The sequence below is a fragment of the Mchenga conophoros genome, linkage group LG8 (genome assembly GCF_057382185.1).
Source record: "Mchenga conophoros isolate Kocher_MC1m ecotype Shallow Benthic linkage group LG8, M_conophoros_male_GT1.1, whole genome shotgun sequence".
Classification (NCBI taxonomy): domain Eukaryota; kingdom Metazoa; phylum Chordata; class Actinopteri; order Cichliformes; family Cichlidae; genus Mchenga; species Mchenga conophoros.
Window position 1 is genome coordinate 13,680,024 of NC_140533.1, and position 25,392 is coordinate 13,705,415.

Below are 25,392 nucleotides of genomic sequence, written 5' to 3' on the forward strand. Positions count from 1 at the left end.
TCATTAAAAATCCAAAGGGATGGATGTTTGAAGCTACATTAAGCAACCGTGGCTTCAGCAGGAGACGAACCACATTACATGGCATCTGCACAAAGAACATCACTGTGACATTTCGCTGCTTATACTTGGCCTTCAGCCCGCTGTCTTAATTCTGTCTAGTTATTCTGTGGTGCATTAGAGGAAAGCGTTCCTGTTTAGATTTTCATCCCTACATTAAAAACAGCACTGCTGCTTTTAGCCTTAATCAATATCAGATCACCAAATTATTACAGCAAATACTCTAAGCCTCTTCCTACAACTCTCCTTGGAGAGCGGGAGATAAAAAAGAACATGGTGCGTCTACGCCTGTCCTTGAAGTCTTGTTATTAGTCTGAGCAATAACTAGTGCTTATCAACAGCGTGTTGACGTATTTACCGACCCCTTCAGCTCCTTCAGGTATTTTGAGTGTTTAATAATTACCAGGAAGCTCCGCGGGGGGGATGGAGTGATTTGAAATCTGCTATAGAGGGTGGGGAAAATAACAACTGTTTGATCACCCAGCACATTAAACATAACCTTGCTTTATGATTTGTTTGAAAACTCTCTGTTTTACAGCAACAAGACAGAAATATTAATCAACATGATCACTCATCAGTTTTAACAAATACTCATTAAGCTTAACAAGCGCCCCATTAGCTCGAGTGCAAATAGGTCACATCGTAGTGCTACAAAATGCAAAGGATTTCGTGATTTGCATGGACTGGGTCCTGGGAGATTTCCTGTTGGAAAAGAAAAGCTGTGTGTGTGTGTGTGTGTGTGTGTGTGTGTGTGTGTGAGAGAGAGAGAGAGAGCAAGTGTGGGAGAGAAAGAAGAAGAAGAGATCTGACCTGCCAGCATTCTCCAGAGAGCCGTTTTTGCTAGCAGGGTCTAATCAGAGTCTGGCTGATGCTGGTTCTAGGGATTGCTTTCCTCCAGCCCTCAAGCCTAATTAGGACCCCTGTGTAACATATAGAGTTGCTGCTCACAGTGACGACTGGATAGACGCTCACCTGTGCGTGCTCTTTAAGCCACAGAAATGAGTCGCTTGCAAACATGATGACAAGAGATGCGCCGGAGGTGGTGCAGCCAGACCGGCTACTCCCCCACCTGGAGGTCGTGCGGGTTTAATGAATGTTAGGACAGGCAGAGGCGGCTGTGAGGAGAAAGAGAGAAAGACACACAGAGAGAAAGGCAGTCGTCTGGGTGGGGGGGGGGGTGTCACAGAGAGTGGAGCATCTTTCATGTCTTTTTTTTTTTTTCTTTTAACAATGCTCTGTGACCATTTGCAGAAGCGGTAAGGAATGAGGAGAATGACAGTTGTAACATATAGTGAAGACAAAAACATGTTCCCTGAGCTCAGTTTTCTGGATTTTCTCATGTCAAACACAAGGAAATCTTCAAAGGATACACTGTTAAATGCAAATTTCATGAGTGCTTCAGATGAAGCATTCAAACAGATAAAAGTATCTGGCTTCTTCTGAGGTATGTAGATAGAGGAGCAGTGAGGTCTATATTTTCGCTGGGTGCGAAAACTGTTATTAATGAGGATTAGTTCTTGATGATCCTATATGTCTAAATTGTGATATTAAAAGAAACACATAAAATGGTGAAGAAGTAGCTGTTTATGAGCTTGTCAGCCAAACTCTCTGTCTACAGTACTGTGCAAAAGCCAACCCTCATTTATTTATATTTAGCTGGGAAAATAGGAATTAGGGGCAGTGATTTACTGAAACATGGAAACATAGGCATAAGCAGAGATGTCTGGACACATTTTCTATCAGGATGGTCCCACGGGGCTTTAGTAACTTTGAGGTCCGACCTCTGAGGAGGCCAATCCATGCCTAATAGTGTCCCATTGTGTGTTTTTCTGTCCAGGTATGATTTTACTGCACTGGCGGTTTGGGATTGGGATCACTGTCATGCTCCATGTTGCAATCAGATGTTTTCTAGATTGTATTTGATTGGATGGCGGATCAAAATTGTACTTTCCTATTTTCATAATTCTGTCAATTTTGACAAGATCTCCAGCACCACCAGCTGAAATGCAGCTCCAACCGTGACAGTGCAATACTCACTGTTCTGCCTCTCTACTGACGTCCTCCATACATTTTTAAGGCAATTTGAAAAATGTTAAAATTTCAGTTCTTCACTCCATAAGAGCAGTTGCAACTGATTTTCAATGTGGTTATAGTGTAATTTGGCACAGCTCAGCCTTTCCCCCTTGTTTCTCTTCCTTAAGAATGGCTTCTTGAGAGTCACCCTTCGACTGAGACCTTTTCTGATGAGTGAACAGTAGATGGATCAACTGAAGGTCCAGATGCACCTCTCAGGTCCTGTGTCTGGTCTTTGCTGTGTTTCTTTCTCCTTGTTAAGGACCTAACTGCACCTACCTAACTCCTAACTTTTGACCACTTTTTAGCTAAAAGTTGTTTAGGAATAACCTTATTGGTGTAAAAACACTATTTTCCCCTGTCAACCTGTTAAGTTTGGCATTTTGCAAAGATTTACCTAAAGGAATGTGACAGGCTGCTGGTAACAGAGCGCCTAAAGATGCAATTTAAAATGGGTTCTTTGCTAAGTTGTCTGTTATGATTTGACACAACACAGTTTAATGTCCTGGTTTGGTGCCTCTTTTAATGCTTGAATGATTCACAGGTCAGTGTTAAGGGACAAGCAAACAACTGTGCTCTTAAAATCTTGAGGAGTGATTCATCTTTAAAACATTGTATACATGTTATAGTTGTTTGAATGTAATTGTGATGTTAAAAAACATCATATTAATTGTATGATCATGTCAAAATAAACTAGAGCCGATAACTGTAACCAAAACAGACTTAGATGGCAGTATTTGTGCTGATCAATAACAAACAACAAAACCAAGACAAGCAGTAAATAACCAGCCAGCCATGAACAAAACATTTGGTTTGACCCCAAATCACTTTGGAGATTCTTGATAAAACCTATATTCATTTTCTATCATCATGTGACTCATGGTATTTTTCTCTGTTACAGACATGTCTTTGCTTTGCTGTCGTGTTCCCTGCATATGTTGTAAGCAGTGTTGGGTAAGTTACTTTAAATTAGTAACTTAGTTACATTACTAGTTACTTCTATCAAAAGTAACTCAGTTACTTCAAGTTACTCGTTACTTTCAGAGTAACTAGTTACTAGGGAAAATAACTTTGGTTTTACTCAGAATTCTCTTGTTAATGTGTTGCTTCCGTAACTGGATACCCAGCCAGACTGCCAGTCTTCTAACTTGCTTACTTGCCACAGTGCACTGTGCCACCTACCAATAGAAAGGAAAAAACATAATGTGCACATTTCCACGAGAGAAATCCCACGCCTGGACCGTCGTTGACCGCCGCATGATTCTAGCCTGCTTTTTACATCCAACACAAAAAATGCAGTCGTGGTGCTTTCGATTGTACTCAGAACTCAGAAATTCTGCCTTCTGAATAGGAAGATGTAGGCAACACCAGACTGCAGATGAGCTGCATACAGGGCTGGACTGGGACAAAAAAAATCATCTCGGGGAATTTGACTAGAGACCGGCCTGCCATTATAGGAAAAATCATAAAGCCTTTGAATGAAAACAAACGCTGTTGTGACAGTGATGTACACTGTTCTGATGGTATATATGCATCAATCTATCAATCGTTTGTTGTAAGACTCAGATAATTATTTTTTTAAAAGCTAGACATTTTAAATGAAAATAAGAAAGAAAAGTATTTCCCCTCTCCCTGTTAATGCCCTACATGGCCCTCCTGGCAACACTTTGCTAGACCCGCCCCTGCACAGTTACCAGCTGTCAGCTAAGTAAAAAAAGGATCCTGGTGTTATTTGTCTCTCAGAAACAGTTCATAACTTCCCTTCAACTCATTCATGTCACCTAAGAGGTAAACCTGTTTCTCCATCACAGCTCTGATGATTCAGTAAGGACATCTCCTGGTTTCATCTTCATGTTTCCCTCTCACCACATATCCAAACCGACATCCTGACCAGCAGCTTTACAGCTGTGGCTCCAGTAAACATCAGCTGATACTAGAAAGTAATAAATAAATTCTAACAACAGCTGATCAAGCTTAAACGTGCTGCTGTTGTTTAGCGCAACATCCGCTGGTTTCCTCTTTCTGGCGCAAAGTGGGCGATAAACAAACAAGAGAGAAAAGCCAATCAGCTGATCATTGATCAGTTTCATGATTGAAGTAGAAACAGGAGAGTGAGGGGGGAGAGGATGAGAGAAGAAGAGGCAGCTGTGCAGCATAAACACAGAATAACTCCAGCTTTGTGTCTTTTTCATTGTAGCTGAAGTCCAGGACAAAATGTTCCTTTTCACCTCAATACAAAACCCGTAATATTTTCTCTGAATACGAGACGATTCTGTTTTTTAGGGAACGGTTGGCAACTCTAATAATTAACCGTATGAACAAAATAAAGTTCAACATCAGTAACATAGCACCCACCCAGCTGTATAGAAACTCCGTCATGCTAGCTAGTACGCAGTACGAAAAAGTCAGCATAACGAAAATAAACTCCACCTAAACTTGGTTTATATGTGACTCAGATACACTGCAGGTCATAACTTCTTACCTGAAGTTCAGTTCACCTGATACTCAGATCGGTGGCTGCTTCGGGTCTCTCCTCTTGCCTTCCTTTTCCTTCATCCACCTGCTGGCTTCCACCACTTGCTAATGTTATTGAATCTGTGGAAGCTCCACGATAGCCACCACACGAAGTAACGAATAATGAGCCTATTTAAATCCCAGTAATGACTAACGCGTTCCCGTTTTTGGCATAATAACTAGTTACCGTGCTCGTTACCACAATAATAACGTAGTTACTGTAACGCGTTACTTAATAACGCGTTAGTCCCAAAACTGGTTGTAAGTCTCTTTAAGGACCGATGATGGATACACCAGTAAGATTGGGTAACTGTTTCCTCCATTTAGGTTCAAAACAGTTTGATGTGAGGAAGGCACCCAGCGATACAAAACGATCAACAAGGCCCCTCAAATGCATATAACCTACAGGGTGGGCCATTTATATGGATACACTGTAATAACATGGGAATGGTTGGTGATATTAAAGTCCTGTTTGTGGCACATTAGTATATGTGAGGGGACAAACTCCTCAAGATGGGCGGTGACCATGGTGGCCATTTAGAAGTCGGCCATCTTGGATATAACTTTTGTTTTTCCAATAGGAAGAGGGCCATGTGACACATCAAACGTATTGGTAATGTCACAAGAAAAACAATGGTGTGCTTGGTTTCAGCGTAACTTTATTCTTTCATGAGTTATTTACAAGTTTCTGACCACTTATAAAATGTGTTCAATATGCTGCCCATTGTGTTGGATTGTCAATGCAACCCTCTTCTCCCACTCTTCACACACTGATAGCAACACTGCAGGAGAAATGCCAGCACAGGCATCCAGTATCCGTAGTTTCAGGTGCTGCACATCTCGTATCTTCACACCATAGACAATTGCCTTCAGATGACCCCAAAGATAAAAGTCTAAGGAGGTCAGATCAGGAGACCTTGGGGGCCATTCAACTGGCCCACGACAACCAATCCACTTTCCAGGAAACTGTTCATCTAGGAATGCTCGGACCTGGCACCCATAATGTGGTGGTGCACCATCTTGCTGGAAAAACTCAGGGAACGTGCCAGCTTCAGTGCATAAAAAGGGAAACACATCATCATGTAGCAATTTCAAATATCCAGTGGCCTTGAGGTTTCCATTGATGAAGAATGGACCCACTATCGTTGTACCCCATATACCACACCAAACCATCACTTTTGTTGTGCCAACAGTCTTGGAGGGATCCATCCAATGTGGGTTAGTGCCAGACCAATAGCGGTGGTTTTGTTTGTTAACTTCACCATTTACATAAAAGTTTGCCTCATCACTGAACAAAATCTTCGGCGTAAACTGAGGGTCCTGTTCCAATTTTTGTTTTGCCCATTCTGCAAATTCTGTGTGCCGATCTGGGTCATCCTCGTTGAGATGCTGCAGTAGCTGGAGTTTGTAAGGGTGCCATTTGTGAGCAGCTAATATCCGAAGAAGGGATGTTCGACTAATGCCACTCTCCAGTGACATGCGGCGAGTGCTACGCTGTGGGCTCTTGCTGAATGAAGCTAGGACAGCCACTGATGTTTCTTCATTAGTGACAGTTTTATTGCATCCACATTTTGGCAAATCCAACACTGAACCAGTTTCACGAAACTTAGCAAGCAGTTTGCTAACTGTAGCATGGGAGATGGGTGGTCTCGTAGGGTGTCTTGCATTGAAATCTGCTGCAATGACCCGGTTACTGCGTTCACCAGATATCAACACACTTTCGATCCGCTCCTCACGCGTTAACCTCTTCGACATGTCAATGGCTGTGAACAAAGAGAAACTTGTAAATAACTCATGAAAGAATAAAGTTGCGTTGAAACCAAGCACCCCATTGTTTTTCTTGTGACATCAATAAGTTTGATGTGTCACATGGCCCTCTTCCTATTGAAAAAACAAAAGTTGTATCCAAGATGGCCGACTTCTAAATGGCCACCATGGTCACCACCCATCTTGAGGAGTTTGCCCCCTCACATATACTAATGTGCCACAAACAGGACTTTAATATCACCAACTATTCCCATGTTATTACGGTGTATCCATATAAATGGCCCACCCTGTACAGTAACAAGCCTTTTTTGTTAATGTAGAAAGTAGAGTTATCTTTTTGTTAAAATGCAGGGAGTAAAAGTAAAAAGCTGACAGACAAATAAATAGTCAAGCAAAGTAAAAATACCTGAAAAGTACAATAAAGCTTTGATTATCCTCTGTTGCAGATGCAGACAGCTGGAGGCCTGAAGACCGGGTAATCATTCCAGATATACTTCTTTGAAGTCTGCCGCCTGAGCGGATGCATGGTTGACGCATTGTAATGTAAATTCTCCACAGGTCACAAAAACAGGCGGGCATGCGGACGTCCGCTCACTGTCTGACAGAGGTGGGACCAAGTCATTGTTTTGCAAGTCTCAAGTAAGTCTCAAGTCTTTATCCTCAAGTCTCAAGTCAAGTCTCAAGTAATGTCAGGCAAGTCAGAGTCGAGTCTCAAGTCACTGGTGTAAAAGTCCGAGTCAAGTCATGTGACTCGAGTCCACACCTCTGCTGTCTGATGTCAAACTTTACGTCACTCAGACCTGAGTGGGCTCTAGCGAACACACTGACAGCAAAAGTATAATCAAGGCTTAAGAAAGTATTTGTACTTGATTATTTTCCCACCTCTGCATGCAGAAACAGATGGATTTTGTAACATTTGTTATTTATAGTTATTTATTTACTCATTTACGTTTTGTCTGACTGCGCTTATTGGTGTTTTATTTTGCAGAGTGCCCTCCAGTGGACAAACTGTGCAACATTAACGCTCATAACATGGTTGAAAGGAGTTCCTCTTGTCTCTTCTTTACTTTTAATTTTTATTTATAAACGCAGGCATCTATAGATCAGTAAATATCTGATATCGATCGGTAACATCGGTCCACTGATAAATTGGGCTGTAGTTGTTTGCAGTGTCCAGTTTCCAGTCAGATCCACTCCTCAGGAAGTACAAGTTGAAGTTTCAAAATACGACTTCACTAATCTGGATGATGTCACTATCTTTTGTCCATCTTTTACATACAGCCTATGACTGCACCACCCTTTTTTTCTGCCTTGTAATCGGTTGATAACATTATTGGGAGATTACTTTTTTCAGCTCCCTTATTCACAACAAATCCCCACAGTTTTACACTGGATGCCCTTCCTCACACAATCCCAAGAAGATCTCTGTCTCCTCCCAAGATTAGACTGGGGATTGTTTGCTTTTTAGGCAAATGTAAACCACCACACTATGTAGCACCTCGTTTGATAACATGAAAAACAAGAAAAGCTAGTTATTGCCATACAGCTAGTCTTCTTCCCTTCCACTAAGATATGGCTAATGGCACAGTTAATGCAACAGTAAGGATAAATTACCACACACAAGACCCACAATATTGTCCTTTGTGATATGGAACCTGAACACCTCATCATACATTACACAGTGCTTCAAATCATACTCACTGTTCATGTATTACAAAGTGTTTTCTTCCTTTATTTTGCAGCAGTGTATCAATCTGGCTCAAGCTCAGACAGTCTGGCGTTAGTATTCATAGCTTGTAGCCAAATCCAAACTTTTCACTGCAATCTTGTGACATGCAGCCCCGGAATCTATTTGATAACCCGCCACGAATAGGTGTTCCCTGCTTTGTCTTTGAAAAGTGATTGAAATTCCTCACACCTACACCCACTCATGCGCCTCCCACCACAGAGGCACACAACAAACCTTACAGAATGCAATAAACCTCAAAGGATGGTGGTCTAAAACATAACTATACAAACTAGATGTGAAAAGGAGGAATGTGGGGGGGCAAGAGCCGTGTGAATTTTCCACGTTTGGTGTGTTGTTTTCGAAACATCGAGCAAAAGCAGAAAATAGGATGTTTTTTTGTTTTTTTACAAAATGCAATTTATCAGTGTACAGCATGTGCTTTAGAAGCAACAGAATTAATAATCTCATAAATTGTGCTTCCGTTTCATTTAATGAAGTTTATGAACAAGCATTGTGATTAACGCAGTGATTAAATACTTCTGCAACAAAAACATAAACCAGGATTTGGAAACAAAGCACGGAGTACAGAGTGAAATGCTCGTTACAGCACATGTCTGCTTCATGTCGGAAAGAACGGAAGAAAATATCTTTCACTTTTTGAAAAAAAATGAAGAGTAAGTAATATCAGGTGGTTCATACTTGCCTTATGGCTTTACATTTTAGATTTACCGCCACAGTGGTGCAGCTTAATTCTCTTCTCCCTGAAGACTTCACTGACATTTTCCAAGGGCTTGCTTTCAAACTCTACTTTGATTAGTCAAGCAGATTTTAAAAGGAACTAATCCCCTTCCCTTCGAATTTTCTCTCTTTTTTTTTATGAAGCAGTCAGCAATAAAGTCAGCAATAATACAGAGTAACACAAACGGAAATCTGAAAATGATGCCTATATCTGGCAACAAACAGGGTGCTGATGCTGGTAACTGATCATTACAAGTGCAAAAGCAATGTCGTCTTAGATTTTACTCTGTTCATTAGAGTCACTTCAAAGGAAAGTACTGCCTCGGCTGCTTCGCTCGGAAATTGTCTAGAGACTGCTGATAGTTAGCTATTCACTTTAGCCTTGACACATTACTGAAGGCAAACCACTTTAAAAGAACATTTTTGGAATAGCTAAGTTTTTCCAGCACCACGTAAACATACATCTCGAACCTCTACTCCCACTTAAAGTCGTGCCCCACCATTTCATAGAACTTGACATTATAAGGTCGATAGAAGTCTCGCAGTTGCTCAATAGCGTCTCGGTCTATCTGCACATGAGTCCTCCCCTTTGACTTGCCAAGGCAGCGGGGCGAGCCGCTGCTCTCCGGCTTTTTAAGGCAGGGAAAACCCTTGGTGCGGTTGAAATAGAAGTGTTTGTCGGTGACGATGCGTTTCAGCCCAAGAAAGTCCTGCACCCGAGCCATCTCCCCTGCTGGGTCTGTGATGAGACGCTCTCCGCTCACAAAATGGATCTGAGCCAGAGGGAAGTAGTGGAGCCAGTTTTCAAGGTGCAAAGCATACAAGCCGATCCGAATGGCGTTCCAGGACATGTCAACGATTCCCAGGCTCTGATTCCTGAAGGCCAGGTCCTGGAAGCTCGGCAGGTCCGGCGTTTTGGATAACGTCTGAGTGTAGTCCGATATTGCTCGAGTGACGGGGTCTCGCACCACCACTATGAGCTTGGTGTCTTGGGACATGGTAGAAATCCGGTGTGGTGTCTCTTTTGTCACAAAGTAGCTCGGTGTCTTCTCCATTGTGATTTGGCTTTCAAGAGTTCTTGGCATTAAACCTCTGAATGAAAGATGAAAACACAGAATAGACATTTCTCATTTACATTCATTTAATTTAGGATTTCTTTTAAAAAATACTAAACATTTGAGCGCTTAAGCAACCTTAAAAGCTAACAGGTTCAAAGGAAAGGTCACAATGCCCTTCCATTTCCTTTGTCAAAGTAAAGAAAAAAATCTATGTAACATATCTATTTAGGGCAGGATTACACAAGTGAGTTGTAAAGGCATAAAGCTACCCTAAGTGAGCTTCGGTTTGGCCGTGAACTCAATTTCTTGATGAAAATCATAATAGGAGCACTGAAGCAAAGTTGTAGTAGTCTGTTGTCACTGGAGACTTGTCTCACAGACAGCTCTCCTGTGCATCAGGCCTGAATGTTTCAGGAGTAATAAATCACCACGAATGCAAACAGAACACGTATAGCAGCGACTCTGTTCGGTGACTTCTTCAAACTAGGCCATTCTTTACAGAGGTGATATGAACAAGCAGGGCTTCGCTGAGAAAAACTTGAAGATTGATTGGAAGTTCTAGAGGAGAGAGCAGTTAATGATTATTTTCATTGTCAATTAATTTGCTAATCTTTATTTCACTTCTGTTGTTTCCCCAACTAATCCATTTCAAAACCTGTATTTTTTCCAGTGGTCACGAGGGTGACTTCTCTCTTTTTATTATTAACAGTCTATAAGACTCAAATTTGATTCAAAACCTTAGGAAATATTTTCTGATCAGTTATATGACTAGTTTTCACTCTTTATTGCTGTGGCGCATTTACATTAAACAAAAATCTGACAAAGGATCTTTTTGGTGTGGATTTGGGGCAATTTCCTCAATTTTTCAGTCAGAGCAACTCCTTGCTTGTCAAGATGGCATCAAAAAGCCAGTGGGTGATATCATGTTGTCTACATCCATCTTTTATATACAGTCTATGTTTCTGTTAAGGCTCTTCTTTCAAACCATCCATTTAAGTGATCTGAGGTTGTATTTATTCTATCATTAGCTGCAATTTTTCAAAGAATGTTAAAATCTAAAAAATAAATAAATAAATAAATAAACGGCAATAATACTAACAAGCTCGTGGACATATGACAACATCAAAATTGACAGCAAATTTGTCTCAGCTGTAGAGACATGGCCAACCAAGCCACCATCTGATGCTTAGTAAGATCACTTCAGACATCTTTAGTCCTTCTTCTTGTTATTTTTGCCTTTGCATAGACATTGAAAAAAAACATGTTTGTGGCACAATCAATTAGCAAATTCAAGGTGACAGTCCACACCGTTCATTTTGATTTATGAACGAATGTTTACAAGGAAGCTTCCGGGAAGCAGCTGTTTTATTTTGAAAGCAATCGGCGTCTGACCTTTTCTCAACAGCTTTGACAGCTGACAATCAACCTGCAGTAATGGGCGAGGGTTCACATCTGGAAGACGCATCTCTGAGATAAAAGGGCTTCAACTGCCAACCATTGTGAAGAGTGCCAATTAGTGGAGATACTTTGAGTCTGTAATTATTATATAATACTACTGATACACATCCCTCCTGCAGCTTACATGACAGTCTATCATTAACATGAAATGCTCTTGAAAGAACCGGGGGATAAATACGAGAGCGCATCTCTGCGTAATTGCTCGTCTGTTACTGTATGCATGAGAGTTACTGTATGCATGAGAGTTACTGTATGCATGTTTTTTCATTTTATCATCAGATAAACTTGTGTTTGCATACATATGCTTCCTCTAAATCTGTGCAATTATGTGCATGTTTAATTTATGGCTATTCGGTTTGATCATCAGTCAATCGAAGCAGTTTGTTAGGGATGCACTTTGTCCCTCCACCAGGGTGAGAGCTGAGGATGTAGGTGATCAGTACAGTTTGATCACCAGTCAGAAAGATTACCCCCCCCCCCCACCCCAATAAACTACCAAGGGGAAAATCATGAAACTTGGAGAATTGGTGGGGAACGGGCAAAGGAAGAACCCATTAAATTTTGGAGCAGATTTGAATCGCTTCCTTTTAACTTGTGAAATGGAGCACTGACCTTGGCTGAGGATGCGCTGTCTGAGTGCCCCTTGTAGTTTAAGGTGCCTTGGGTAGCATTTGAAAAATCAATAAATAATTCCCTTTCATGGCTGTCATGTTTAAATATTATAATAAACAAACACGACTACAGCTGAGATGTCTAGGAGTTACAGCGGGCATGCAGGACGCTGTTTGCACTGTTCGCCTCCAGAGGTTGGATTTTATGAGAAATTTGATGAACTGCTCTACAGTATGTCAAAAGAAGAATAAAAAGGGAGAGAGAGAGCGCGCCACTCTCCTGCCAGTATAAACACAGCACATTCCTCAGAACTTCCCTGCAATAAAGCTTGAAGTGAGTCAATAAACTGCAGAAAACACATCCAGCATGTTTACCCAGCTCCAAGTCTGATATACACAAAGAAGCACCAAAACAGAGGGTTCATATTCATCACTGATTTTTTTAGGGAAATCAGATGATTTTACATTCTGTTATTATATTATATTGTCTCTTTCCCCCCATGATTCCTTACCTTTTCAATTTTTTTTCTCTGTAGGAAATGTAAGTAAATTTAACCACTGCAGAATTTAGACCAGGACGGAGGGGAGAAAACAGATTCAGGCATAAAACAGAAGAAAATGAGGCGCTACACCGCTTACCTGAATTCCACTGTAATTCCCTACCATGTGAAGGCACACGGTTATATTGGCCTGCAATCGTTATGACCTTTTAGAAAACGAAGCTGGAAATATAGTGTATCATTCTCCATAATTTACTATCATTAACATTTAGTTTGGTGGGAGAGAAACGGCCTAATCAGATATGCAGAATTATGCAAGCACAGCTGACTAGAAGCCACAAATTTCCAGACACACTCGTGGGTCTCTGCGGGAGCAGCAGCCACGAGAAAAGGCTGCTCTTTGACCAGTTTCTAGATTACATAAACTAGTTAAATTAGTTAAGCTAAAACCACTTTAACCAAGAATCTTAAAGTCAGATGTTGTGCAATAAAAGCTGACTGAAGTCCAATCTGGTGTAATTTCCTACTTATTACTATGATTTCTGATAAATTGCGGGATTTGTGGAGCAGATGGACACGCACCTGCACAGGTGAGACACACGTTGTCTTACCTGTACCACTCCAGGCCTCTGTCATAGTTCCTGTCGAAGAAGTGTGTTTCGGTTCCCGCCGCGCGCACATCCGGATGTATTCTTATGAACTCGAGGACGGCTCTCGTGCCTCCCTTTTTCACACCGACTATGATGGCATTTGGTAACTTTTTATTGCCGAACTTTAAATTGCTCATAGGCGGGCTGGGCGTGCCGTTCCCGGCGGTGTGATGAGCGAAATGGGGTCTTTGGTCGGCTTTCAACCGAAACGCCTCAACAGCGCTCAACCTCGCGTCCGACGGTAAAAGGCAGGAGAGGGATTTCTGAAGGCGCCTTTTGGCTCCATCTGCTCGCTGACAGCTGGGCGTCGGATCACCTGACGTTTGCATGATGGCACCGTCAGGGAATAGAGCGCAGTAGAATAAATATGAAAGGAAAAGGGATAACAAGCAGATGGACGTTCCTCTGAGCCGGTGTGAGAAGGGGAGAAGTCGACCGAAGAGGAGCACGCATGCCATCTCTCCATGAGTATGAACAGTGCATGATTTTTTTAATTGATTTTTGCGTTCCGTCCTTTTATGATTGTCTTAGCGGCTCCACGGGCTTTAAAGAAGAAAAACAGCAGACTTCAAGTCTGTTACCACAGTCCATCTGAGTCCCATCGCTTCAGCTCCTTACCTGAAAAGGTATCTTCCCCTGCGCACCGAGTTGCGAAGCCATCCTATTTTAAAACTCCTGGACGCGTCCGTGGCCATCACGCAAGGATGCAAAAGCTGTGCGCGCTCTCTGGCAACTTGAGCGGACTGTCAGCTCCAAACCGGCTGAGCGACAGAAAAATATTTCCACACAGTGACGTCACGGTGTCTTTGCATTAAAAATGGTAAAAAAAAAAAAAAGAAAAGATAAAAAGTATTCATCTGTCTCCACTTGCTCATCTCACTTTACCTTTTATCACGTTTCATACTAACATCTAAGCACCTAGTCGACTCTTTGTTCATTTAAAGGTAAACATACAGAATGTTTGTAAGTATTAATATTTGAAGCACTTTATTAACGTAAAGTGAAACATTTTTGTTAATAAAATCAATAGTATTAGAGCTGATTTACACCAACACACCGGAAAACACGAGAGTAAAAATATCTTTAAATATCTATAATTTAACACTTTAAGATCCAGCAAGCTTTGCTCTTCCTGTTGGACCAATCACAGCACTGGTTCAATCTCTTCTGATGCGGTTAAATTTAAACACACTGAACACAGTTGGGTTTTTCCCCCCCATTTTTTTATGGTTCATGACCTTAAAACTGTATCCAGTCAGCAGAGAGTCATTCGAGTGTTCAGAAGGTTGGATAAAATCAACTCTCTAAAGTCCCAATGTGAGAATTTACCTCACACTCCATTACTGGGAAAATTAATCACCACCTACTAATAATCAGTTTCACTTTTAAGTTAAAAAAGGACTATGTGAGACTGATGTCTTATAACTATTCTGGTCTTCGTTCATTTGATAAAGCATGATCCAACTTGTCATGCCATCTGAACTTTCGTGTTGTGTCCTGAATTCCCAATTAAAAGTTTCCTTACATTAGCACAATCTGGCTGTTGGGGTGGGCAGATTGATCCAAATATTGATACTATTGATACCAACGCTGATATTTGCATCAGCTCGATACTAGCACGAGTGGATCGATACTTTGTATCCATCCTCTAAGTTAAGTATGTAGCCTTTTTGTGTTGACTGCCAGGCCTATTTTATTTATAGCCTATAGCACACTGTAAAAACAGAAGTTGACCCACACACATTTACATTTCAGGTCTCAACAAACAAATAAACCCTACTTTCAAAATACATGAAAAGCTGAAAAGGTGTTTTTTAATGTGTTAACTAATTATTGTGAAAAGCCAAACTCACAGTGATTTAGTGATCATTAACATGTGTTCAGAATTTGCAAATTCATGATGATTTATGTCATAAATCATAACAACTGCTCTCTCATACATAAGCTGCCTTCATAGGTTAAAAGTATCGGTATCGATATTGGTATCAACAATACTGTCCCTGTATTTACTTGGTATGGGATCGATACCAATATTTGCAATATGACACATGTTGTAAGACTGGACTTTCTGTGGTCTCAGGGCCTCTTTGGACTGGTTTAGTTGTCCACTTTGCTCCTTGTATTGTTTCCCAGCTTCTATATCAGTAGTCTTGTTCCTGATCTTGTTAGACCTCCCCTCTCCTTGTAGCAAGTAGGCATTAAAGCATCGTTGTGTGGTCATACACTTCCTGATGACAAAAACAAATGCAGACAAGCTCACAGTGGAAAAAGAAGAGGATGAAAGCTCCCCGGACTGCAGAGACGCATGGGGAGGAGTTGAGGTGTCACAGTGGTGCTCCTGCGGGTGTCTGCGCCCAATCTGAGAAGCCTCTGATTAAAGAATGATTTATAGGGGCTGGTTGGAGAGACCCGCTTAGCAATCCGTCTAGTGAATGAGATTTTTCCTCAGGAAGAGGGCGGGTAAATCAAACCTCGGGGTGAGAAGCCTGCTATGCTCAGCGATGGGGCGCAGTGATTAAACGTTATAATCACCTCTGCCGTGTGCACAGCTTGACTTTTCAGTGGAACAATCAAAAATATTGTTGAGGAAAATCAGTTTAACCTCAGTTTCATTTACTGAACATACGGTTTATCTTGTTCTAGCTCATTACAGAGAAGGACAACTTTTTTTTGACTGATATAAACTATGACAGAAGTGCAATGTGGAACAATCTAGTCAGTGCCATTTTTTTAAGGAAAAAAAAAGATATGAAAGACCACCCGGGCTTTCCAGGAGAAAATTTAAGAGTGAGACATTCCCCTCCTTAGCCATTCAGTTTAACTAAGACTCATATTTAGATTTGAGATTCCAGAGAGAGCGGTGGGGGTGTCAGGCTTGACAGCATGAGTCATGATCTATGTTTAAGGAATGAATGATGTGTCTGTAAATGCACAACATATTTCTTAAAGTGTTTGATTGTCTTTGGGAGCTCACTGAATACGGGTGCCAATGACCACTCACTCCATCAGAGGCACGGCTCATTTGTCAGAAGCAAGCGAAGCCTGGAGGGAGGGTTCCTCGGCTTGTCCTGACTCCGATCAGACACTGGGGGAAGATACAGATGAGCCAGGCAACTTTATATTACAGATGGGTGAAGAATCACTCCCACAGTTTCCGTTCACACCCTCTTTGGAAAAAAAAGTGCACACACAGAACTGTTTTGTTAAGTGACAAACATGTAGTCACACAGTGTTGCTTGTATATCAGGAGGCCAATTAACAACATTTTTATCTTCTTTTTTAATATACGGCTTGAAAGGAAGAATTTATTCTTGACTTCAGACATGCAAATTGCCATTCTGAACACAGCTGAAGGACTGATTCCAGATTTTTAGCAGGTGGCATCATGCACTGCAACTGGTCTGGTGTATTTTTGTGTCTTCAAATTCCCTTCTTTTTCAACATGCCTTTTTTAGGGGTTAAAAAGGGCATCCAGTTTTCTCCAGCTGTCAAATATATAAGGATCACTGGATAACATTTCTACATGACATCTATTTCCTTTCAGCATGCCCAGCAATGACACAACACTGACATCTGCCGGCCACACTTTGGCATTACAAAGTGCGCCATAACAGATAAGATCGCAAGTGAAAACGAAAGCAAGTCCTCAGCGTCAGGTTCCTGTATCAGAGGCTAGCAGTGAACGGAAGAACAACAACATGAATAAAAGTAAGTTTAACTGCTTATATATATAATTTCTAATCAGAAATAGGTTACTACCACCAAGGAGCTTGAATAAATTGTTTTATAGAATATATGTGTGAAAGTGAAACTACAATACTGTGCAAAAGTCTTGGGCCTCCCCGTTTCTTTAAATTTTGTTCCAAAGAGCTGTGATTTCATGTATTTTCTTTTTTGGTCTTAAGTGGTCTTAAGCCATAACTCTCTTTTGACGGTAGCTGCTTTTCACTCATTTTCAGTCCAGTCTTTGTAGCTGACCATTTGGAAAGCTTTGTTTATGCCACCTAACACCGACCTATTAGCATTAGCAAGCATTAACAAGGCACCTAACTCAAGAGATGTACTGGTGTTATGCCAACACATAAAGAAAGCGAAGCAAATAAAGTCACTGTATCTTGTTAATAGGTGCCTGTTCCAAAACACAGCATTTGTTCCCATTTTGTTAATTTAATCCTTGAAACACGCCAAAGATAACTCAGCTTAAACAACATAAAATGGCATTTTTGCACCAACTATGTGACTGCCTAAAAACTTGTTACATGAGTGGAGGACAAAAGAATATGCGGCAAAACCTATATACAACAGGAAGATGAGTATCTGAAAGTCATACCTTTAAAACAGGAAAAAAAATCCAGCCAAGACCTGACACATGACCTGAGAGATCCATCTGGCTCCTCAGTTGTTCCATCTACTCTAAGGCAAATAGAGAAAAAAAGGCTGAGGTATGCTAAATTACTGAAGAACTGGACTGAAAATCAGCTGCAACAGGTCTAATGGAGTGATGAATCCAAATGTTACACCCCTAGCAGTTGCCTGTGTGGGTGTGTCCTATCATCTCATGCCTTAGGTGCCATCTTTTTCTTTTGTACAGCTGACTCACATCAGCAACTAAAGGTATTTAAGCCCAGAGAAAGGTGAGCTCTGGTGCCAGAGAGCTGTGTGTGTTTGGTGGTTGCTTGCTCCTGCTCGGTGGAGAGGAGTGTGTTTGGTCACTAAACTGTTCTTTGCTTTTCAGTTAACTTACCGATGCCTGAGTTTTTGTTTGTTTCCTTAAATGGTGATAGCGGCTTGCCCGTCTCTTTTAGTTGAGTTATAAATAGAAACTTTAATAAAACTCTTTAATTTAACAATTTTGCCTCTGTCTCCTTTTTCTGACCCGGACACTTTTCAAATTCAAAATCAAATTTTGTTACTTTCCCTTATCACCTGGACCCCTTTTAAAGGAACGTAACACCAAATTTGAAATTTTTGGTTCAAATCATTATCAAATCATGGAGGAGGTCAGGAGGCAAGGCAAGTTTATTTATATAGCACAATTCAACAACAAGGTGATTCAAAGTGCTTTACAGAGACATTAAAAAACAAAAACAAATAAAAAGCATGATTTAAAATTGAAAAGGAGGTGAAACGGTGAGTTGTATCTATTTATCTGTAAAGCATGGTGGAGGCTCTGTCATGATTTAGGGCTGCGTTTCAGCCCCTGGTGTTGGGGGTCTTGTCAAAATTGATGCAATTAGAATTGTAGAAAAGTGGCATCAGACTTTGATTCTCCATCTGGAAAGCACTGTTTTAAAACAGCTTCATTTTTCAGTACGACAATGATCCCAAACACTGCCAATGTAGTAAAAGCACATTAGAAAATACACTACTACAATACTCCAAAGAAAAATACACACTAGAACAGCATCTGTCATGGATTGGTCTCCCGAGAGCCTGGACCTCAACATTATTGAAGCAGTGTGGGATCATCTTGGCAGAGAACAGAAAAAAGACAGAATCATCCAAAGAAGAGCTTTGAATGTCTTTCAAGAAGTCTGGAGAACTATTTAACTGTACAAATGAAGAGAAAGCTGACTAAGAGAGTTCAGACTTTGTTGCAGAATAACGGCGGTCATACCAACTTTCAAGCTTGTTACAATTATATTTATGTATTGTATTTCCAGTTATCTTTGCCTATGTTACAGTAAATTCTGCCACTTATTTAATTTTTTCCTTGCTTTTACATTATTTCATCTTGGAAAGTGAAAAGTCATACAAAAGATTAAATTGCTAAGTATAAGAGTTGTGTGTACTTTTGAGACTCCCTGATCTCTGGGATCCTAGAGTAGAACAACAGGGCCTTGAATAATCTGAAATCTGATGCTATTCATTTTTTTCTTCCAACAGAAGTAACAATTTATTCACATGTTGATGGACAGACGATGGGCTCTCATGAGAAATTTCTCAAAAAACTCTTCAAACGAGGAGCAATAAAAGTGGAGAAAGCTGATGATAGTGAGGCTGTTATTGTCTTCGTTCCCATTGTCAGTCGTTTTGAGACGGACATAAATTCAGCTTTATCAAACATTTCAGGTAAACACACCACAATCTATGATAAGTGTTTTGTTTGTTTTGGTATTTTTTCTGCACGTTATCACTCGTGTTTTCTGTTTGTCTGTCTCAAAGGAGATAAAAAGGTGATCGTGGTGGCCTTGCATCACACCTATGACCCAAACTACACTGTGCCACATAACAGAAAGATGGACGACAAACTCGTTGTTAACTGTTTGTTTTATGAGAAGAAAGGACTTCTGTCATGTCCTTGCAACAAAAAGGCAAAGAAGATGGTCTGCGAAGAGGTAATTACACAAGTTACGTTGTTTTTTAAGCAAAAAGTGCTGGATACGCAGATACAAATAAACATGGATTCATCTGGATTTGCATCATTTTTACATGTATTGGTCAACAATAATACAGACCAGACTATACTGGTATCTTCACACTGGCTCTGTGTGCCAGGTGGTCAGTATGTTGTTGTATGTTCACACCCACAGGCAGAGGTGGAAACAGCAGTTTCCACCAGATGTTTTCTGTAATATGAGCCAAATAATCTAAGCTTGTATATAAGATCTTCCCATTTGGAATATTTGAACAGTGCAGTTGGATCAAAGTTCTGATATTCCAAATTACACATGTCCAATGGGAACACTCTCACTGCCTGCAGTAATTTCAGCAGTATTAGTTGTTGTTTAATTTACCCTGTACTAACTGCGATGCATTCATTATTTATTTATTTTTTGCAGCTGAACCTCCCAGGAAAATTCTGGAAAAGAAACAAATCAAAGAAAGATCCTCAAGAAAAGACCACAAAATCAGGAAAAAAAGAAAAGACAAAAAGTGAAAAAAACCAAAAATAATCTGCATAAATTTAAATAATTGCTTAGACACTTCCTCTAGGACTGACGTTTGTAAATTGCTTACTCAGCTTCGGTCCGATTGTACTATATTATTAATGAGTCTGCATGAATTTAATTGCTCATTATTTATACTTTTTCCTTTCCATTGTGGCTGATCAATTAGCTTATTTGTTGCTCTGTTACTGAACAAAACATTGTAGCTTGACTCGTGACACATTCTGCTCATTCAAATGTACAGAAAGGTTGCATCACATGTAGCCCTACCATGGCTTAATAAAGGAATTTTATGATCCAGGCTTAAACTGATTCTGTTGTCATCTATTAGACTTCCTCATTCACAGTACACAAGGCTAATGTCAACATGCTAGCATGTCCAAAAACATTATGTTAAAGTGCTTGATGAACCTTTGGTCGAAATCATTGTATTCATATATTAGCTGATGAAACAAGCTAAATTCATGTAAATACTGTCCATTCAAGAACTCTTGAGATTTGTAAACCTAGTGGTGAGGTAAAGATAAGGAGCAAACAGAAGAGAATAAGACTTTACCCTCTTAGAACCATTAATATTTAATACAATGATTGATTTGAACTGTATTCTTAATAACTTCACTTTATAGGATTTAAGGTGGGACTTGACATGAGCTTTGTAATGTTACACCTGTTGGTTATAAATTTATTGCTTTTAATTTTTTATTTATCTACAAAATTACAAAAGCAAATTTTCCAGTGTTTGCATTTCTATAGTCCATCCATTCGCTTCAGCTTATCCTTTTCAGGGTTGCGGGGGGTGCTGGAGCCTATCCCAGCTGTCATAGGGCGAGAGGCAGGGTACGCCCTGGACAGGTCGCCAGTCTGTCACAGGGCTAACACACAAGGACAGATAACCATTCACACTCACTTGCACATTCACACCTAGTGGCAATTTGGATTATCCAATTAACCTATCCCCACAAGCTGCATGTCTTTGGACGGTGGGAGGAAGCCAGAGTACCCAGAGGGAACCCACGCAAACACGGGGAGAACATGCAAACTCCACACAGAAAGACCCCGGCCTGATGGTGGAATTGAACTCAGGACCTTCTTGCTGTGCGGCAACAGTGCTAACCACCGTGCTGCCTATTTCTATAGTACTATAGAATATTTAATCACCTGTTTCCTTCAATCACAATCACCCTGGCTGTGAATGCACCAGACTATCACCAGTTTCTACATCACATCAAAGTCCAGGGAGCTGACAGGAAAAGACAGACATATACATTGTCATGCCTGCTGTGTAATGTCTGGAAATGTCCAGGTTGCATTGCATGTGTAGATGTCTGCTTTTCTGGCTTGGGTTTCTGCAGCAGTGACTTTGCAGCCTTTGACTTCTCCTCCACTCTTCCCTTTGACTGAGGAAGCTTTAATGATAAAGATGTGTAGCGGAATAAGAATGACTTGCTGAAGTGTGCAACATTTGCCGAGGTTTGGCACACGCAGGACACTGATATCCCCTGGGACATCTTGTAAATCATATGCTGATCTGTTTGATGGTCTTTGTGTGTTGCTGACTTTGTTGATTCACGGAGGCCTTGCATAGTAATAATCTGTTCGCGGAAGGTTAAAGCTCGGTATTCTCTCATGTATTGACCCAGATTTTTGGCAGGGTCTGTGGTTTATGTCATGATCTTTCTTGGCAATTTCATTCAGTCATTTTGCATTTTTAACATTTTACAGTCACTCTGCCAAATTTTCTTGACACAGCTCTTGAGACTTGCCTCAGGATTCTCTGTACCATGTTTCCTGCAATATATGGTCTATATCAAACCTCCAAGTGCATAGGCACATCTCTCAATGTGTGACATGTTATGTTACATGAAATGGCAGCGACTCAAACTGAAAACAAACAAAGGAAGATGACTTTATTTTTTCTTTCTAAATTTGAAAGAATTTATAGCTGTATGCTTAAAGGTTGTGAGAGTTAGCACACTGATCAGGAATAGTACTGTTTTTTCAAACTTTGTGTATCTCAACCACTTTAGCTCCACCTATAGGTAGAAATCGGCCACACATGCAACATCTGATAATGTGCATGCATTTGGCAAGACAGGTATGACTGGATTCTCCAAGCAGACTTCATGGCATCCTATTATGACACTTTCTTCTTCTTCCATATTTTGACATTTTTTGCATTTTTAATTTTTTCCCAAACAAAAAGGGGGAGGGACGTTAAACCTTCTACTGTATGTGCCGATGGTCAGGCTGAAGGCCATGCATGGAATAAAGATATTTTTTAGCTATGCAAATGAATGAAATTTAGTACAAAATGTTGCTGGTAAACTCCTTAAAGGAAATCACTCATAACGAATGGTAATTGCACTACACTCTGTTGCTCACAAGATGGCAGTTGAAGATAATGTTTTCTCTGAGTGGAGCTCAGCTGGTGTTTAGGAGGCCAATATAAACAGAAGAAAACTCTTAAACTTGGTATTTTAGCAGTAAAGATAAAAAAGAGGAAAGAAATTAAGAAAATGTAAGTGTTTTACAAAGTGACAATGTTTAAGGAAAAAATAAAATAAACATAATAATTATCTTAAATAGGTTACAAATTATATTCATGGATGAAAATTAGTTGAAACCGGATGACTTGAACAAATATTTGGACCTAAACGTTGTGTCAGTATCCACCTTGATGTTAGCATCTTACACCCAAATTCACAAAACAGTGACTGAAAAACAAACACACAAGTTTAACTTTCCTCTTTCAGTTAATCTTCTCGCCCTCGGTGAAGCTGTGGATTACTTCCTCCTTGGATTAGCGCGCACACTGCGGGTCCACATCTGCATACGAACGTGGCAGCACGCCAGCGCACATCCAAGTCCTCCAAATCATATGCACAAACACACTGTGTACAAACCAAAACTGAGTTCTCACAGACAGGAAGTGATGTCACTTCTTGTCTCCAAGGAGATGGAGGCAGTTGCTAAGATACTGTGACACCAGGATTTTTCTCTGTGTTTTTTTCTTTCCCTCTCCCTCTCCAGCACGCGCGCACACACACACACACACACGCACACACAGGGATATCGCCACGAATAAGTAGAAACTCTCTCGTATCGCTCTTATTCTCTGGCACCAGATGGCAATGAGCGCCAACTCAACTTTTTTTTCTTTCTTTCAATAAAATCTCTAAAAATAACAGAAATATAAGTTGGTTTAAAATTTCACTTGAATGCCGTTGGGACCACTAAACAGATCACCTGTGTGCTCCGACTGAACCAAACGTCAGAGGTGCTGCTCCAACAATTAGCAACATTTTTATTCTTCGCTTTGAACTATGTGCAATTACTCAGTCACCCACTTCCAGACCGGCGAGGCCTGTCGCTCCTAAAATGATACAAGTGACTGATGTGTATCAGCACCCCTCCAAAGCTTCCACACAGTGTGAGCTGCACCTCTCTAGTGCTATCAGCATGCCACATATGTCTTGGCAGTAGCATGTTGCTGCCAAATCCTCTTCACCCTCCCTTTCTCCTCCCCTGTGGCTCCTAACACAGCATTAAGAGTTTATGGGGTTTGGGTTGTATTAGAAATGCCATGTGCCCGTCTTCTGGATGGCGGGATTAGCTCTCTCTGCTGTATTTCGTGTCCGAGAGCCTTCCTGCACTGATGACACAAGCAATACAGCAATGAGCGTTTGTTCATTTACTGTGCACAAATGCATGTCCTTCTCCCTCTCTCCAGTCCACCGCTCCTACACACACGCTCAAGGGTGCCTGCGCACACACAAGCGTACTATACATGCATAAAGGGAATATCAGATACAATGTGCAATGACACAGTGAGGACATAGAGTAGAAAGTGGGGGGAAGAAGGAGAGCAAAGGCACAGGGTGGGTTTGGCAGGGGCGGCATGGAATCATTTTAAATGGTGCGGGGGATGGAAGGCGAAAAAGATGTACGGAGAGAGGAGCCGAGAGTGGTGGAAAAGCAGTGAAAGGCGTCCAGGGCTGGATGAGAGACGGAATATGGGCTAAGATTTTAACATGAATGAGAGGGAATGAGGGAAGAGGAAGAAAGAGGGAAAGGAGGAATATCCTCTGCACCACTGTGTGACTGGAAATTTAATAGAGGGAGAGAGATAGAGTGAGAAAGAGAGGGAAGGGGAGAGAGGTAGAGGGGTGGGAGAGAGAGAGCCAGAGGAGGGGGAGGGTAGAGGAAGAGAGAGGCAAAAGGCACAGAGACCTCATTGCTGTGCAGCTTTCAGTAAAAGCTAGTGGTCGTGAACAATGCTCACTACGGCATTCACCGAGAGGGAGGGTAGGAGCAACTGAAAGGGTGAGGGAGGGAAGGAAGGCGCGAGAGAGAGATGGAGGGAAAGAGAGAGTGCATATATCTCGGGGGTCTTTCTGAAGCATCACTGGCCTTTTCTGTCCTTTGACCTTTAGTGTGAGCTGAGACAGAGCAAAGATGCACTGAGATTTATTTTTACCCACAAAGTAGTCTTTGGTAGTTGTAAAGCTGCAAAGGGGGCTTCTCTTCTTCTGTACTTCAGACACGTGGACACATACATGACAATGCTCAATGGAGGGAAATCACTTGTGAGCTAACATCTCTTTAACTGGCCACTTACTTGGTCATACTGTTCTCAATTCACTAATTACATTACATGAATTGAAAACCTTAACAAAATATTTCACGTCTACATTTGCAAGGCTCAGATGTATGGTTTAATTCACGGTCCGGATCTTCACAGGCCTGCAGTGTATGTGTTCTACATGTTTGGGTGCTGACAGGAAGTAATAGTGCTGGTGGCTTCCTTATTTACAGCTTAAATCTAACAAGTCCAATACAGAAGCCTTTCAAGAGGGTGGGAAGGCTTGGAGTAAACACTCATATGCACAGTCTGCAGAAAGCAGGCCTCATTGATTTGCTAGATATAATCTTACAAAAACAAATGCTCTTGCTAGCTACGGGAACATTACAGAGTCTACAAAACTCTTTGAGTGAATCAGAAAGGTTTATTTCTGTTAATATTTGGTGGCTTTTAAAAGAAAGTGCCCATAAAATAATAATAAAATAATAATAATAATAAATGCTCAAAATCTCACTTGATAGGGAGAAACGAACTGACTCAGGTTACCCTCCCGATCATACAGTGCTGCTGAGTCATATTAATAAATATGTGACTACACTGCTACTCATAACAAGCCCAGAGCTTAAGTTTCACCGGGGGATGTGAGACACAAAACACGCGGAAAGCAAACACGTGAAATATCTCTCATTTTGGAATCCGGCTCTGAACGTTCACTTTAATACACCCAAAGAAACGCAGCCACATCCACGGGTCGGTGCTCCTTCG

At 41.0% G+C, this 25,392-nt stretch overlaps 1 protein-coding gene and 1 long non-coding RNA gene across 2 annotated transcripts; one reads left to right on the plus strand and one right to left on the minus strand.

Moving 5' to 3' along the window:
• Nucleotides 1-8,557: 8,557 nt before the first annotated feature.
• On the minus strand, nucleotides 8,558-14,318 carry LOC146568339 (heparan sulfate glucosamine 3-O-sulfotransferase 2-like). The gene is made up of 2 exons (XM_085284334.1): nucleotides 13,117-14,318; nucleotides 8,558-9,970 (listed from the first exon to the last, which is right to left on the minus strand). The coding sequence occupies exons 1-2, from the start codon at nucleotides 13,611-13,613 to the stop codon at nucleotides 9,352-9,354; spliced, it is 1,116 nt and encodes a 371-aa protein (XP_085140460.1). The 5' UTR covers nucleotides 13,614-14,318; the 3' UTR covers nucleotides 8,558-9,351.
• Nucleotides 14,319-16,755: 2,437 nt separating this feature from the next.
• LOC146568340 (uncharacterized) lies at nucleotides 16,756-20,368 on the plus strand. The gene is made up of 4 exons (XR_014893615.1): nucleotides 16,756-16,863; nucleotides 19,042-19,227; nucleotides 19,321-19,493; nucleotides 19,938-20,368. It is a non-coding gene; the product is annotated as an uncharacterized LOC146568340 (long non-coding RNA).
• The last annotated feature ends 5,024 nt before the right edge of the window (nucleotides 20,369-25,392 follow it).